We start from the raw sequence: 17,783 nt of genomic DNA on the forward strand, positions 1-17,783 counted from the left end.
ACAGATGGATCCGTCTACAGAGATACCCGAGAGGGATCTCCCAGTTCTCCCTATTCACCGGATCCCACAGAGGAGAACCTCAGTGTTTCAGATGAGTTATCGGTAGGTGCAATTGCGGCTCCCTTCAAATACCAAAGTATCGAACTACTTGTTCATTTATCTCAAGTTATTCGGCCAGACAAAAGTTGGTATTTCGTTTTATTTTGTGGGTTATTTAGGATAATGACCTGCTTGATATTAAAGTCGAAGTAGTAGATGAAGATGAAGATGAGGAGATTGAGGATAAGGATGATCAGCCAGATATGGACGAAGACGACTCTTCGGGTGTGTAATAAACAACTAAATACATAATAAAATGATATTGTTACTGGGTTCAACCTTCGGCATGCAAGCAGATGACCAAGCATGTTGGTGCCAATGTTTCAGATCTCCCCTGTCCTTTCATCAGGAATCAATCAAAACAACACTCAAATGCCATAGCATTGATTGACAAACCACCTGACTGACTGACCAGAAGACATTTGCGTCTTCTCACTCCATATGACGGTCTTTAAGGTTAGACCGCTTGCTCCGTTTTATGCTTGATGTCCTGATGGAAGTGCATGCGAGCCCTGAAATGTTGGCAACAATATGTCTGATCATTACGCCCATCGATATGTCTGATCGTGTTATGTTATATGCTGACATTCTGAATGATTTTAGAACTCGCTGGGACTAATACATCGTTCTCTTTTCATGCCTTGGTCTCTTTCTCAGCAGATCCGCACGACAGCGGGAATATCTCAGACGGAAATTTCGCTTCATCTCCAAATTGCAAGATAGAAGGTGAGGACATCCAGCCGGATTCCCCTGGAGAAAACCCCAGAGTTGATCCAGCAGACGAATCCTCTGACCCCTCTGCCTATCGGATACGGCTCTCTGATAATGTCACACACAGTACAGCCCAGACAGGTGACAAAATATTTCCCTGCTCCGAATGTGGGAAATGTTTTACACGAAAAACCGGTCTCCTCTTGCACCAGCGGGTCCACACGGGTGAGAAACCCTTTTCCTGCTCTGAGTGTGAGAAATGTTTTACGCAGAAATCCAGCCTCTTCAGGCACATGAAAATCCACGCGGGCGAAAGGCCGTTTCCCTGCACTGCATGTGGGAAATGTTTTACGCAGAAGTCCTACCTGGTCATCCATCAGAGAATCCACACGGGTGAGAAGCCCTTCATATGCTCCGATTGCGGGAAATGTTTTACCAAGAAAGCCCACCTTGTGGAGCATCAGACCATCCACTCGGCCGAGAGGCCTTTTGCCTGTTCCGATTGTGGGAAATGTTTCTCTAGAAAAACCATCCTCCACAGCCACCGCAAGTCGCACACCGGCGAGAAGCCGTTCTCCTGTTTGGGCTGCGGGAAGAATTTCATGCGCCGGACGGATCTGGCCAGGCACCAAAAGAGCCACAGCGGCGAGAAGCCCTTTTCCTGCTCCGAGTGCGGCACCTGTTTCACCCAGAAGTCCAGCTTCGACCGTCACATGGTCATTCACAGCGGCGAGAAGCCATTTCCCTGCCCAGACTGCGGGAAGTGCTTCGCCCATCGCTCGCACCTGGCGTACCACCAGAAGATCCACACCGATGAAAAGCCGTTTCCCTGCTCGTACTGCGGGAAATGTTTTTCGCATAAGGCGTACCTTCTCAAGCACGAGAAGACGCACGCTGGGGAGCAGGAGTTTCCTTGTTCTTACTGTGGGAAATGTTTTCCGCTGAAGTCGTATCTTGTCAAACATGAGAGAATTCACACATGCAAGGAACCGTTTGCGCGTCCTAATTGTGACACAGATGTCGCGTCCTCTTAAACAATACGTCACGTGGATGGCAAGAGACTTCCACACTCAGACTTTGGGAAAGGTTTTACTTACAGTCACGCAGTTTGTCTAGGTCAGGCAGACTAGATGGGCCAAGTGGATCTTATCTGCCGTCAAATTCTATGTTTCTATGTCCAAACTGTGGCCCTCCAGCTGTTGTGAAACTACACATCCCAGCATGCCTTGCCATAGTTTTAGCATTCCCAAATAGCAAAAGTGTGGCAAGGCATGATGGGACTTGTAGTTTCATAACAGCTGGAGGGCCATAGTTTGGATATGCCTGTCCTAGGCAATGACTTAAATCATGACCGATCACTGCCTTGGTGTCTCATGCCCTCATTGCCCCTATTTACTGGTTTTACGTTTATTTTTGTTTTAATATCTCTTTACTGTGTATATATATATTGTTTATGTTGCAGTGTTACGACCCTTTCGTGTACTTTATCCCCTCATAGTTTTGCTCTGACTACGGAAAGACTTATTGTTTGCTGGTGTGTCCTCTGTATTGAGATTCCCGTTATGCCATAAATTATACCCCGATTATATTATTGTAAGTGACAAATGCGGTAATTACGGTGCACTTTGCCGCTGACGGAGAACCGGCACATGTATTTGGGGCACCGTAGAGTCACTTGTCTCTTTTACTTGCCGGTTAAAGATTCTGTAGGCTATTGCTAAAGCACTGTGCGCACTACCAGTATCGGGAGCGGCGGACCCGGCGGGCTGCTGGCATCGGCAAATGTGTGCCCACATGCATGGCCGTCACTAGCAATACCCTGACGTTTGCCTGCATGCACAGACCGCCGTGGACATGCTGCTGACCCGCGCATTAACGATATAGTGCATAAATACTGGACGATATACACGAAAATGCCGTTACGATATTTAGCTATCGTGCGTATCGTTTCAAATATTATCTAGTGTGTATGCACCATAAGCGTTCATTCTAGCACAGTCTGATTTGTACTTCAGCAGAGATACAGATCAAACTGTGCTAGAAAATCCACAGCGCAGAGTGACACCTCAGACAGGGAAGAGGAACTGCATGAACTGAGTTGCAGGTTTCCTAATTTATGTGGCCCCCTTGGCAAATGAGGTCGTGTGTGTAGGGTGGGGACGGGGGGATCTCGGGTATGTGCATTGGGGCCAGCCTTAATTGCATTGGCTGCAATACATCACAACAAATCCATCATGGAAGTCGTAACATTTATAGCTGGTCACCCTTATACGCACGTTGTGTAGTGACACGTTTTGTGAGGCCACCAATGCTTGGCTGAAATCTGCGCAGAAGGAAATGTTTTCCCGAGACAATCTGTGAGGATGTAACAAATGCAAAGTTTATCGGATTTAGGGAATAGGGATCTGCAGATAGACCGGCACCCAGTATATACATTTCTAAATACACTGTATAAAAGGGTCTAACCTTCAGATGACCTTCCCTGATTATTTTGTGCATGCCCTTCTGTCATTTGTAGATGGACTTTGTTTTTATACAGGAAAGATTGTGGCTACGTTTTGCAGAAAATAAAGTGGTGCAAATCTCCCCTGCTCTGCTCCTTTATATGCATACATCTGTTATGGGCAAGCCCAGGAGCATCTCTCCCCCCCCCCCCCCCCCCATGCTGGGATTTGTAGTTTCCACACAGAGCGGTGGACAACTCACCCGGCTGTATCAGAGCAGGTCAGTGAGTGGCTATTTCAAAACTTGAGGCAGATCGCAAGCCGATTGGAGCTTGCAGTCCGACAGCCAATCAGGAGCTACTACTGCTGCTCCTGGTTGGCTGCTGAACCACAAACTCCGATTGGCTCGCGTTTTGAAATAGCTGCGGACTTGCTCTGATATAGGCGGGTGGGTTGTCCACTATTCTGTACGAGCAGGATCTGCTCCCTCCCTCTGGTTCCAGAAAGAAGAATATGGTCACCATGGCAGCCTTGACCCCAGGATTGCTCGAGCCCTGCTCTAAGGATATTAGCAATAATCAAAATTATAGTAATGGAGTCAAATTTGAGGTTGTTAACATTTTTGACCAAAAACTATGGGCCAGGCCAGGGCCTTGGTGTGATCCATTACATGTTACTGGGGTAGGAAGACGAGCATTGGCTCTTGGCGGAAGAGTCTTGTGTTAAACCAACATATATGTGTCTGCTTAACGGGCATATACATGAGGGTATAATGCTGCCCTCCAGCTGTTGGGAAACTACACGTCCCAGCATGCACTGCCAGAGTTTTCCTATTAGGAAATGCTAACTCTGTGGAAGGGAGGGGTCAGGACAGACGTCACCCGTCTATTCCAGTAGTCCAAGCCCACAAATGATTTTCTTTTTACTCCACCTCCTGTTAGAAGTGGCAGCCATCTTTAAAACATGGCGGCTGCCACTGATTGGTCATGTTTTGTCGATGTGAATCCAAATGCAGACAACTCGGTATAGGGAGGCCGTGGAGCCCCCAAGGGTTGCATGTTCTGGTGTGGATACCAGACAATGTTTGTGCTTATTGAGATTGCCAGGCCCGAACCAGAAACTATAGTGATCATCTCAGCCAGGGGTGTTAGACATGCGTCCCCGAGTTCCTGGGGAACTACACGTACCAGCATGACCTACCGCAGCTTTCCTATTAGCGCATGCTACGACTGTGGCAGAGCATGCTGGGATGTGTAGTTGCGCAGCAGCTGGAGGGCCTCATGTTGAATACCACAGGTATAAGCGACAGCTTTGAGGGCCACGGACCACTGATCGGTGGACAATGTTTTATTATCATCGTCATTATGATAGTTATTAATGGATGAGCCATCGATGTCTACGAGGTCACAGACATCGATGAAGAGGCATTGAAGACAAACAATCACTAGTGACCATCGATGGTTGCCAATCTCCAGGGGTGGGGCATGGCGCAGTTGCAGCGATGCTATAATAACGCAATGCTCCAAATATTGCGCAATAACGCACCACAAACCGCAATGTCAGGGAGTCCTGGGAAAGCCACCAACAGTGGGATATAGCCATGAGCTGCCCACTATATTAACATATATCACTTGGCCAGTGGGATCTTGCTGTATACAAGGTTTCTCCTTTTATTTACCCAGTAAAAGATAGCTGTGGGCCATATTATAGAAATTGTATCACACGAAAAATGTCCGCTTCTGGTATGTATTGGGGACAAAAGTTCACATTTCTCTAGTGTTTAGCAGCAGCCGGTGACGTCACACGTACGCTACAAGGACTGATCGCTCCTATGCAAAGGAGCGTACAGCACAGACCAATCGCTGTGAAGCAGGCGGTCCCCTGCCGCTGCGCTCAGCATGAGGTGGCGGGCTGCAATTCCTTTCTTTAGTATCGCGGGATTGTTGGAGGAACGCAAAGGCCGGAAGTGACGCGAGCGGGAAACAGGAGACATTGATGGTACTGGCAGCGGCTGGTGACAGAGGGTATTGTTATACTGTATATATCTGTCCCTGGCTCTGTACACTCACTGTATATATAGTGAATTATGTGTTATGAATAGGGAACAGTGACTTTGAAGAATGACCTAGTGCATTGGCACTGAGAGCTCAGGGGTTTGTATTATTATAATTATTATGATGATGTATTATCTTGTATGTGTGGTTATTTTAGTTGACATCATACATGATGTGGCGTAGTATCAATGCGTGTCATCAGTGACATCACTAGGGATGCAGGGGAAACAGGTAAGGATCTGAGGAACTAGGACCGATGGTGATGGCCACACGGCTGGGTTGGAGCACCTCCACAACGCCTGGGCTTCTGAGGTGTTCCCAGTAGGCAGTGGGGACTACCTGCCAAGGTAGGACACGTGGGGACAGAATCATGGGTGCCCACGGCTTAGTGATATCCCTGGGGAGCTTAGGATGGCTTTCTGGTCTGATTCTACTGAATTTGGTCAGAATGCCCATGACAACCCCTGTCTGTTGCCGAAAACACCTACAATGGGCATCAGAACTGGTCCATGGAGCTATGGAAGAAGGTGTCCTGGTCTCATGGTTCACATCTTCTTAGACATAATGTAGATTGATTTATTTATTAACAGTTTCTTATATAGCGCATACATATTCTGCAGCGCTTTAAAAAGCATAGTTATGAGCAAAAACACATACCGAATTACATCACAAGACAGTTTAGGACAAGTTCATGGTTAATATGGATAGTTGCATCAGGGGACAGGACACTGCAGCAATCATCAGGGTGGCAGAGGTTTATATATTCTAAGAAAGGCACATAAGGAGAGAGGGCCCTGCCCGTGAGAGCTTACATTCTAAAGGGGAGGGTTAGACAGACAGGGGTGACACAGAAGGCCATAAACAGTAGATTTATGAGAGATGGTCAGGTTTTATGCAGGAGGGTGGGAAGATGACAGCTTAGTCCTTGATATGTTAATTATAAAAAAGCGCTGGGTCATCCAAGAGTAGACAGCAGAGAGACAGTTGGAGAAATGAGCGAGGATAGAGGGAGAGAGATCAGAAAAGGATCAGTAGATTTCAGTATTATCAGCATAGATGTGATAGTGGAAGTCGAGTGAGCAAATAAGCTCACCCAGAGAGGACCTATAGAGAGAGAGAAGAAGAGGGCCAAGAATAAAATTTTGGGGGACACCTACTATCAATGGAAGAGCAGGTGAAGTCATTAGAGGTACAGTTGGGCATTTTCAAAACTGACAGTGCAAATACAAGCATTAACAGTGATAGTAAAAGGTGTTTGCAGATGTAAGAATGATGATATTATGGTTGAATAGCCAGATTAAGTAGCCAGGAGTAGTATGTTGTGAGAATGAATTGAACGCACTCAAAGCAGACTTTGGTTTTCTCAGTTGTTGTTCTCTGTCCTCCTGTTTCACTTCAGTGTAACGCTGCAGTTATATTTAAATTATGCCTCACTCATTAATTGGACTCTCACCTCCCAACCCCCGTACTACAATGAATGGTAATAAAAGGGGCTTACATAAACATCTATGCATTCCGAGATCGCATGTGTCAGATTTGCTTTTTAACTTGCAAAATTAAGTTTGTCAAAACAGATTTCTGATATCTAAAGCAGTGTGCAGAATGATCAATTACCAAAGCATTTAAATACATCCAGCACCTGAGGTGGAATAATCTGCAGCCCAGACCAAGTATGTAGAATGCTGGTTACCTATGACAATATCAATGTGGTTTTCTTGGGGTGGGTCCTGCGCACTGGGTTTGTTTGTGCGGTGCTAGCTGCTGCACTTGTCCGGTGACCGGCCCGGAACAAAGAAACACGACTGTGGTGGGATACTCAAAGTCTAAAATGGTATATAGACAACGACACCATACCGAAAGGATTTAGAATAAAGAAACCACCGACACACAACAACGAAAAGACAGAATTTATGAAGAAATGGGAATCCATACTCAAGAATTGCTCAAATCAACTGATGTCACTACTAATAGAAGACACCACAACCAAACTCTCATCCCTGGACAAAGAAATAAACGAATTAGACAGGAACGTAGAAATATACAAAGTCCAAGTAGAATTCATAACATTATCAGACCTCACCACCAACCGATTAAGAAGAAACGAGACAAAGATAATAGAAACCAAGAAGATCATACGCGACAAACACAACATAAGCAAACCAACAACAGACAAACGAAAAACAAAAGGCAAACGAAACACGTTCAACATCAAAAATAACAGCAAAGAAAAGGGACAAGAAGACAGAAATCACAAACAACATCGACAACAACAAACAAACAAAAAGAAGCCCAGTGTACAAAAGACAACCTAACATACCAGCAATACAGGGCAAGCATCCACAACAACATCCAGATCCAGAGAGAAGAAAACCACCAACAAGCAGATAGAGATTTGGACATAAACTCGAACAAAGAAACATCCTTCACAAGCTCATCAACAGAAGTATCATTCTCAATACACGAAATAGACGAAGACAACCACTACACACTACTAGCAAGAGCATCATTAGGACTGGGATGGAACAACAGCAGCGTAACAAACAACCACGATACCAAGAAACAAAACCAGGAACTAGAAGAAACACTTGCTTCAAACACAAACAACGAACTGGACACAAGCAACACAAACAACACTCCAGAAGAAGACCTACCCTCAATAAACATAACACCAACATCTTCCAGCGCCTCATCAACAGAACCGACCATACATCCCCTTTTTTTAGGGAAAACCCAGGCCAACACACCCCCGAACCTCACACGAGAAACCACAAAGAAAAACACCAGAGGCAAACGCATAAAAAAACAAGAAGGGGCTGCAGAGGAGGACACGGAGAAGACAGAAAGAGAAACAGGAAAAGGAATATTCAACCTCAGCGACCAAACCATATCCACAGAACACATGAGAATTTTGGACAAAGGTCTCAAATTCGCATCGACAAACAAATTCCAAACATATCTGGATCTACACAACTTTGCACGAAAACTATCTTTAAATAAATTCTTCACCAATTCCACACCAATAGAATCAAGAACACACAATGAACAGCAGAAACACACGAACCTCAAACCACCATCCACTTTCTACCCCAGCCACATGAACGGACCACAGATCAATGCATTCTTAAAGATGGTAGAAAAAGACATTGAGGAACTCAGACCAGAGACGAACAAACGCACCAACAACCTAACAAAGAAAGAACAGGCAGCACTACGAGAACTACAAGATTTAAAGGGAATAATAATCAAACCAGCAGACAAAGGGGGAGGCACAGTAATCCTAAACAAGACAGACTAGCTCAAAGAAGCACACAAAATTCTGAACGACGAAAAAACATACACAAAACTAGAACACGATCCAACCAACAACTACAAAGCACAACTGGACACACATCTCACAAAAGGAATCAACGAAGGAATACTCAACCACAACGAATTCAAGTACATAAAAAGCAGCCACCCAATCATCCCCGTATTCTACTACCTGCCAAAAATCCACAAGGACAAAGACAACCCACCAGGGAGGCCCATTATTTCAGGCATCGGATCACTTACATCTAACCTGTCAGAATACATTGACGCAGTACTACAACCATACGTCCAAAAACAACCATCCTACCTCAGAGACACAACCCACATTCTCAACAAACTACAAAGCATCATATGGGAGAAGGACTACTGGCTAGTCACCTCAGACGTGACCTCACTGTACACAGTAATCGATCACGAACAAGGTATATCAAGCATACAATACCATCTGGAAAAAGACACCGACAACACCACCCCCGAACACTGCAAATTCATCCTAGAAAGCATAAGATTCATCCTACAACACACTTATGTCTGGTTTGAGAACCAGTTCTACAAACAGACCACCGGGACAGCGATGGGCACGAAATTCGCTCCAAGTTACGCAAATCTATTTATGAGCTGGTGGGAGGACAACTACATATGGATAAACAACAACTTCAGGGAGAATATAGTACTATGGACAAGATATATAGATGACGTCCTGTCCATCTGGAAGGGCACAGAAACCAAACTACAAGAATTCCTCCAATACATAAACAACAACAAGAACAACAACCTCAAATTCACATCGGACTACAGCAAACAGGTGAATTTCCTAGACCTACAAATCTTCATTGACAACCAAGAAATTCACACAAAAACATATAGAAAAACAGTAGATGTCAACAGCTTCATCACAACAACCAGCGGACACCACCCACAATGGCTCAAAGCCATACCAAAAAGCCAATATCTGAGAATACGCTGCAACTGCTCACGCAAAACAGACTTCCAAGAACAAAGCAAACAACTCACCACACAATTCAAAGAGAAGGAATACACGGACGAACAATTAAGAACAGTATACGAAGAAATAGAAGCTACTGAAAGGGACAACCTCTTACAATACAAAAACAAAGGAAACCAACAACTACCAACAGAAGCACTCTTCATAACCACATCCCACCGAAACAAACCTGCCAAACAACAATCAAAAACGCGACCCCGAACAGTGGATTCTACTACTGCGGAAAATGCACAGGATGCACCGAACAAAACAACCGCAGCACAAGACCAATTAAGAACTTCACCTCAACAACCACAGGAATCACATACCCAATAAGATCCCAAATCACATGTGAAAGCAAAGGACTAATATACATCCTACAATGCCCATGCAAAAAACAATATGTCGGATGGACAACACATCAGAAACATCAAAAAAGGCCTGGAAGACCATAACCGCTCCAAGCACTCCAAAGACCATCACAACAGTGACCCAAGCTCACTACACTTCATAGGAATCGAAAAAGTGAACCCAAATTGGAGAGGAGGCGACTACACACACCTGATAAACACCTCAGAACTTCGTTGGATGTATGAACTAAAAACTTTCAACCCAAGGGGTTTAAATTTGGACAATGAAGTCAAATCGATAATAGGAAAATGCAAATAAAACTCATTTAAAATCATAACCCACACTGACCATAAAAACTCAACACAGATTACGCTGCTGAAATCTCCAGAACCTCACACCCCCGCAACCCCCACATTTCGTCCATGTCCCAACACACAGCACAATAACACAGCCAAGCAACATACATTGCCACCACCATACGCTGAACTGTATAATTGTATAATGTATATGCATAATGCAAAGAGCTTTGCACAACAACATTAACAACAACCTCCAACAGAGAACGGAATCAATGATTGACAGAGGACACTAACGAATAAGAGACCACTAACACCCCTACAGCCACCATCCACCAATCAGATGACAGCACTGAACCCCAGAGCACCCGCCCCTAACAGACTTAAACCCATCCACGCACAACAGCTGTAAACTCCCAAGAAGAAGGCCAGAAGGCCGAAACGCGTTGGAGCACACAGTGAATCCACAAAGAAGCACCCACAGATTGGCAGCAACCAGAAGAGACATCCCCGGCATCCACGCAACTGCACTGTGAAGAAACACCGGCACAGCAGAAGAACAATGCAGCGAGGAACACAGGACAAGCAGCACACAGACCGGCCAGAAACTGAGACGCCTCCGGACCAGTCCGCAGCAAGCCCCACACGCCGAAGCTCAGGAAGGATCGAGGGTAGGTGAGTACTGACAGGTCCGTCGGCGGGAAACTACGGGCGGCGGGTTGCGATCAAAAGCATCACCCGCCCGCGACCCTCGCCAGACACGCCACGCTAGCGGTACCCACGGCGGGCTGCACCGGGGGAGGCAGGACACCATCCAGCCTTCAACGAGGCACAACCCACCCGCGGGGAAACAGCACACGGCGAGCCCAGACCAGCCACTAAAACCACCCTGTCCGACCACAGCAAGCAAGTGGGAGCTCTGACTGAAGGACACCCCAGACGGCAGCTCACCACAAGAGCATATAAGAGGGAGAACATCATCACCCGCTCCTTCCCTAACTGCACTCCTGCCTGCAAAAGCAGACCCGGGCACCGCAAGGCAAAACAAGTACTTTTGCCACTACCCACCACCGAACCAGGGATATCAAGGGCACAGGCCAGCGGGACGCCGCTACCTGACCCACCTGCGGGTGATCCTGACCAACACCGGTCACCACCACGCTCCCCAAAGGATCTCTGGACATAACCACTGCCCACCCACATTATTGCGCACCATTCCGCATATGTTTTTATATCTGCACGCTATGTAAAAAGTAAAAATTACATTGTATGCACCTTGTATAACCTTTTGCACCTTGTCTAAATAAAAACATAATTTCTAACCACTCAGCAATCACCATTCATTATCACACACACTACCTTAAGGAGCAAAGCGCAGCACCCCCAAAAGAAAAAAAATATGACAATATCAAATCAAATGTAGATGACCATGTGCGTAGTTTACCTGGGGAAGAGATGACCCCATCATTCACTATTGGAAGATGGCAAGATGGCAATGGCAGGGTAATGTTCTACGACCAGCATTTCAACATGGAGCAGTGTGAAAGAGTAACCCGGGACATCCCACCCGATTCCCATTCAAACCCTACAGAGAGCTGACAGATGTAGGCCCTGGCAATATCCAAAGTCCAGTCTGCGGTGTTAACAGGTTTCACGCCATTGAAATCTGTGGTCAGTCACCTGGGCTGTGCCTGGGATTGCTGGGTGAAATGGGTATAACAGCAATTAAAGGACCTCCTGCTTAGTTCATTGTGGCAGATACTACTGCGGTCTTGTATGGATGCCTCAATGGGTCCATACTGGTTTGGTGGCACGACGAGAGACGCAAAAGGTTAGGCAGGTGGCTTCAAAATGATGGTGGATCAAAGTATGTGTGTGTATATGTATGTATGTATGTATGTGTGTGTGTATATATAAATATATGTGTACTTATGTATTATCTGGACGCCCGATTTTTTCATTGCATGCCACTACTTAAGGCATGCAATGCAATGCGATTTTTCATTGTAAAGACCTGATTTTTAATTGTATAGTCACCCATGGGTGATTTCATGCCCCCACTATCCAACTACGCATGGAGTTGATTTTACATAGTGTGGCGAGCGCAGCGAGCCACCAAGCCCGAAGCGTGGCGAGGGGACGTGGATAACTTTACATGTATTCTGCGTCCGCTCGCCATAATACATAAGTACCTATATATATATATATATATAGAGAGAGAGAAATTAGTCTTGAGATCATTTCTTACTGTTAATACATAATTTGGTACTTGTTTACTTGCACGGCGCCCATCGCATACCTTAATTAGTGGTATGCAATGGGAGCCGATTTTCGGGTCTAAGAGCCGCACTGTACAATTTTAATATTGCATCGCATGCCATTACAATGGAATGCAATGCGATTTTAAATTGTACAGGCACTCTGATGGGTGATTACTATGTTAAATGCACCCCCATTGTTAACGCCACCCACACTATCAATGCCAACCCAAAGCGTGGCGAGTGCAGCGGTACGCGTCATCTGACCTTTTCATACCCCCACTATCCACGTCGGCATGGAGTTGATTTTATATAGATCCCTGTGTCAGTAATAGATATTAGAGTGATGTCACTGTGATGCCCCCACTGCTGACTGGGGAGGTGAGGGGGTCTGGGAGCGTCACAGTGACATCACTATTATCTCTATTACTGACACAGAGACCTAACAGGATTACATAGTAGTGGAAAAGACAACTGGGGAGTGTGAGATACCCAGCAACCATCCCAGTGTGTCAGGAGGACTGAGCAGGACCCAGAGCTCCATCCCGGTGCCTCCACCTCACTCACTGATACATGAGAGGCACAATGACCAGAAGATCCTGGAACTCACCAACAAGATCATTCAGCTGCTGACCGGAGAGGTGACTGCTGGGAATGGGACATTATACAGTAACACCGGGGGATGTGACCGGAGAGGTGACTGCTGGGAATGGGACATTATACAGTAACACCGGGGGATGTGACCGGAGAGGTGACTGCTGGGAATGGGACGTTATACAGTAACACCGGGGGATGTGACCGGAGAGGTGACTGCTGGGAATGGGACGTTATACAGTAACACCGGGCGATGTGACTGCTGGGAATGGGACGTTATACAGTAACACCGGGGGATGTGACCGGAGAGGTGACTGCTGGGAATGGGACGTTATACAGTAACACCGGGGGATGTGACCGGATAGGTGACTGCTGCGAATGGGACGTAATACAGTAACACCGGGCGATGTGACTGCTGGGAATGGGACGTTATACAGTAACACCGGGGGATGTGACAGGAGAGGTGACTACTGGGAATGGGACGTTATAAAGTAACACCGGGGGATGTGACCGGAGAGGTGACTGCTGGGAATGGGACGTTATACAGTAACATCGGGGGATGTGACAGGAGAGGTGACTGCTGGGAATGGGGCGTTATACAGTAACACCGGGGGATGTGACCGGAGAGGTGACTGCTGGGAATGGGACGTTAAACAGTAACACCGGGGAGATGTGACTGGAGAGGTGACTGCTGGGAATGGGACGTTATACAGTAACACCGGGGGTGTGACCGGAGAGGTGACTGCTGGGAATGGGACGTTATACAGTAACATCGGGGAGATGTGACAGGTGAGGTGACTGCTGGGAATGGGACGTTATACAGTAACACCGGGGAGATGTGACCGGAGAGGTGACTGCTGGGAATGGGACGTTATACAGTAACACCGGGGAGATGTGACCGGAGAGGTGACTGCTGGGAATGGGACGTTATACAGTAACACCGGGGGTGTGACCGGAGAGGTGACTGCTGGGAATGGGACGTTATACAGTAACACCGGGGAGATGTGACCGGAGAGGTGACTGCTGGGAATGGGATGTTATACAGTAACACCGGGGGATGTGACCGGAGAGGTGACTGCTGGGAATGGGACGTTATACAGTAACACCGGGGAGATGTGACCGGAGAGGTGACTGCTGGGAATGGGATGTTATACAGTAACACCGGGGGATGTGACCGCAGAGGTGACTGCTGGTAATGGGACGTTATGCAGTAACACCGGGGGATGTGACCGGAGAGGTGACTGCTGGGAATGGGACGTTATGCAGTAACATCGGGGATGTGACCGGAGAGGTGACTGCTGGGAATGGGATGTTATACAGAAAGACCAGGGGGTCTAGTTACACATCAGAGGACCCACACGGGTGAGAAACCGTACCTCTGCTCAGTGTGGGGAATATTTCTCATACAAACTAGCTCTTTTGAAGCATCAGAGAAGTCACGCGGGTTAGAGTCTATGTTCGAGTTGTGAATGGGGGAAATGTTTTACACAGAGATTTGATTTAGTTAGACATTGGGTAAGATACAAAGGTTAAATGCCGTTTCCCATTTATGTGGTTGTAGGACTTTAACCAGACAAAATGATTATGATATATATTTTACTTTTAACGCAGTTTGTCCAATGAATAAAACTAATTGAATAAATATAGCATTCTCTCTTGATCTGTTTGTGTGTCTTTCTCTCCTTCTTGTTTAGTTTTGGTACTTATATGTTAGTTGGGAGCCCACTAAAGCTATTTGCTTAGTTTTACACATCCTCTCGCGGGGCTCGCCACGCTTCAGGGTCGGTGGCTCACTTCGCTCGCCACACCATATAAAATCAACTCCACGCCGACATGGTAGTGGGGGTATGAGCGTACTGACTATAGTGGGCGCCCAACTAACATATAAGTACCTTAGTTTTGTCTGTCTTACCTCCCCCGTTCTCCCTTCCTTGTTTCTACCGCTTTCTCCTTCATCCTCTTTCTTTTTCTACCTGTGTACCCCTCTTTTTCTGTTTCTTGATTTCTCTCCATCCTCATTCCACCCCACACACATTCTCTCACCTCTTAATTCATCTGTCTCCCCTTTTTCACTCCCCACTTTGTCTCGCTCCCTTCTCTCACTCGCCGAGTTCTCTCCCCTCTCACTCCCCCCCCATTGTCTCTGCCCTCTCTCTCACATTCTCTCCCCATTTTATCTCTCATTCCCCCATCTTTCTTCATTCCCCCCTTCTTTCTTAATGTTTCTCTCCCCTCTCTTTCACCCCCTTTCTTAATATCTTTCCCCTCCCTCCATTATCTCTCCCACTCTCTCTCATTCTTTCCCCTCCCTTGCATTCTCTCCCCTCTCACTTCCCCTACCTATTGTCTCTCCCCATGGTCTTTCCCCTCTCTCCCCCCCCCCACCATTCTCTCCCCCTCCATTGTCTCTCCCACCATTGTCTCTCCCTCTCTCTCATTGTCTCTCTCCCCCTATTGTCTTTTCCTCTCTCCCCCCATTGTCTCTCTCCTCTCACTACCCCCCATTGTCTTTCCCCTCTCTCTCCCCTCTTTCACTCCCCCCATTGTCTCTGCCCTCTCTCTCACATTCTCTCCCCAATGTCTCTCACTCCCCCATTGTCTCTCCTCTCTCTCATTCCCCCCCCCCACCTTTCTTAATTTCTCTCTCATTTTTTCTCCCCTCACTCCCTCCATTATCTCTCTCATTCCCCGTTATCTTTCTCCCCTCCCTCTCACTCCCCCCATTGTCTTTCTCATCCTCTCCCCTCCCCCCATTGTCTCACCTCTCTCTCTCTCTCATTCCCCCCTTTCTTAATTTCTCTCCCCTCTCTCGCTCACCCCATGGTCTTTCCCTTCTCTCTCTCCCTCCCCCATTCACATTATTGGAGATAAGCCAGCACAAGTGGCACTCAGTGACAGAGAAGATAGAAAAAACTACAATTCCCAGAATCCCCAGCTCCATGATATATATAGTGCTTGGAGCCACATGGCCCTAGATGGAAACTGGTTGTCTCCTTTCCCTCTCCCTGTCATGAAATAGGTCAACAGAGTTGGAAGGTTGACAATGAGAAGGTAGACATGCGCCTAACAGAGGGATGCACCGGCTGGGTGCTGTATTTGTACTGGCGTGCTGTAATCACATCTGAGTCTTGGGAGACCGTGGTCAGGTTCTGACCCCACAGCTCCTATCAGATGCGCTCTCTGTGAGTGGATACTGTAACGCCCTATACATCAATCAAAATACATTTCATGGGGGAAGGGGACATGGGGATATTTGACACACTAAGTGTGTCTGGTCAACACGCGTGTCGCCACCAGCTTCATCAGGACCTGGCCAGTGCAAATACAGCACCCGGCCGGTGCGTCTGTCAGGCGCAGTGTCAAGTGACGGAGCGCGACGCGGGTCTGTGAGTTGGAGAATCACAGCCTCACCACTGACTGTGATCTCCAACTCGCAGACACCGACGCACTACCAGCACAGCCGGGAACAGTGGCATACGTACAAGCCACTTTCCCTGCGGAGAGGAACCAAACAAATGGCGGAGAACACTAACAGCCGATTTGTGTTCCCAATATCAGATCTAACGGGTACACTTTAGATGTGAAATACGGCACGTGTACTACCAGCCGGCCCCGTAGTCTGTTATTATTTAAGACTGTGCTACACACTGCGCAATATCTGTGCAGATACTAGGCGGCAACCCTTTTTTTGATGTTTAAAAGGACCAAACAGACATATTTACTTTGCTGTCCTAATTTATCTGCACAGTCCTTGGGAGCAATCTGTGTTATAAACTAATATTAAACAAAAGTAACTTAATTAAGTGAAAATTGTAACAGATTTGTTTATTTCATGAGTGGGTACACACTGTAAGATATACAGCAACACGCACCTAGTCTAGCAATTACACTGGGAACAGGACATTGGGGTTCAATTTGAGAGGATCTATATCCCCTTTTTTAAAAACACTTTGTTTCTTCCTCTTTGCCTCCTTGGCAATTGTTTTTATATGTCGCAAATCTTAAAATAAACAATTAAAGGTTACATTTTATTAATTTTTCTTGTCCTAACAGTGCGTCACGTACATAACAGTCTTTCTTCTCTTCCCTTGTTATTGCTCAAATTACTGTTGAAGTGACAGCACACCCCACATAATAAAGTCTATGAATATTGATTGAAACAAGGGGTTACCTTATAAACACTGCCAGTGCGATTGTTCACCCCCCCCCCCCCCTCTTTTTGTTCCAATGTATCATTTCCATCACCTGTGTTGAAACACCATTACCTAGCACCCCACAGGTGCTGGAAATCATACATTACCAGGGAAGTCCAGTATAGGAAGAATTCCTCAATCATATCCTTCACCAATCCTTCCACATGGACACGATGCTCCCGATGAACAAAAGATGGATATCTTACCCAACGTCATGCCCAGTGGCATCCCCAACAGCTAGGGCATGAAGCCGCAGCCATCGCCAGAAACGAGTCACCCCTACATAGTCTTAAATAAAGTCCCTGTTTGTTCTGTCCAATCTGGAAAACCACTAGATGGATTTTAATGTTTCATACACCTAAACCTTCCTCGAAAAATGCTGTATAAAATTGTGGAGTCTTTAAAAAAATCCATCCAGTGGTTCTCCAGATTTGCCCAAACAGAGAGATGCCTAACGGGACTTTATTTTATGCTGCGTAGAGATTTATT

General features: G+C 46.4%; 1 protein-coding gene across 1 annotated transcript in view; it reads left to right on the forward strand.

Annotated features, from left to right (window-relative positions):
* LOC146007416 (uncharacterized) overlaps positions 1-3,396 on the forward strand; it is a 31,130-nt gene extending 27,734 nt beyond the window's left edge. Inside the window, exons 10-12 of the mRNA XM_083145766.1 lie at positions 5-102; positions 219-324; positions 757-3,396. Coding sequence (XP_083001892.1) covers positions 5-102; positions 219-324; positions 757-1,844 — 1,292 coding nt within the window. The 3' untranslated portion in view covers positions 1,845-3,396. The remainder of the gene's footprint in view (positions 1-4; positions 103-218; positions 325-756) is intronic.
* Positions 3,397-17,783: the final 14,387 nt, after the last annotated feature.

Source organism: Crinia signifera, chromosome 6, assembly GCF_055691185.1.
Source record: "Crinia signifera chromosome 6, ASM5569118v1, whole genome shotgun sequence".
NCBI classification, from domain to species: domain Eukaryota; kingdom Metazoa; phylum Chordata; class Amphibia; order Anura; family Myobatrachidae; genus Crinia; species Crinia signifera.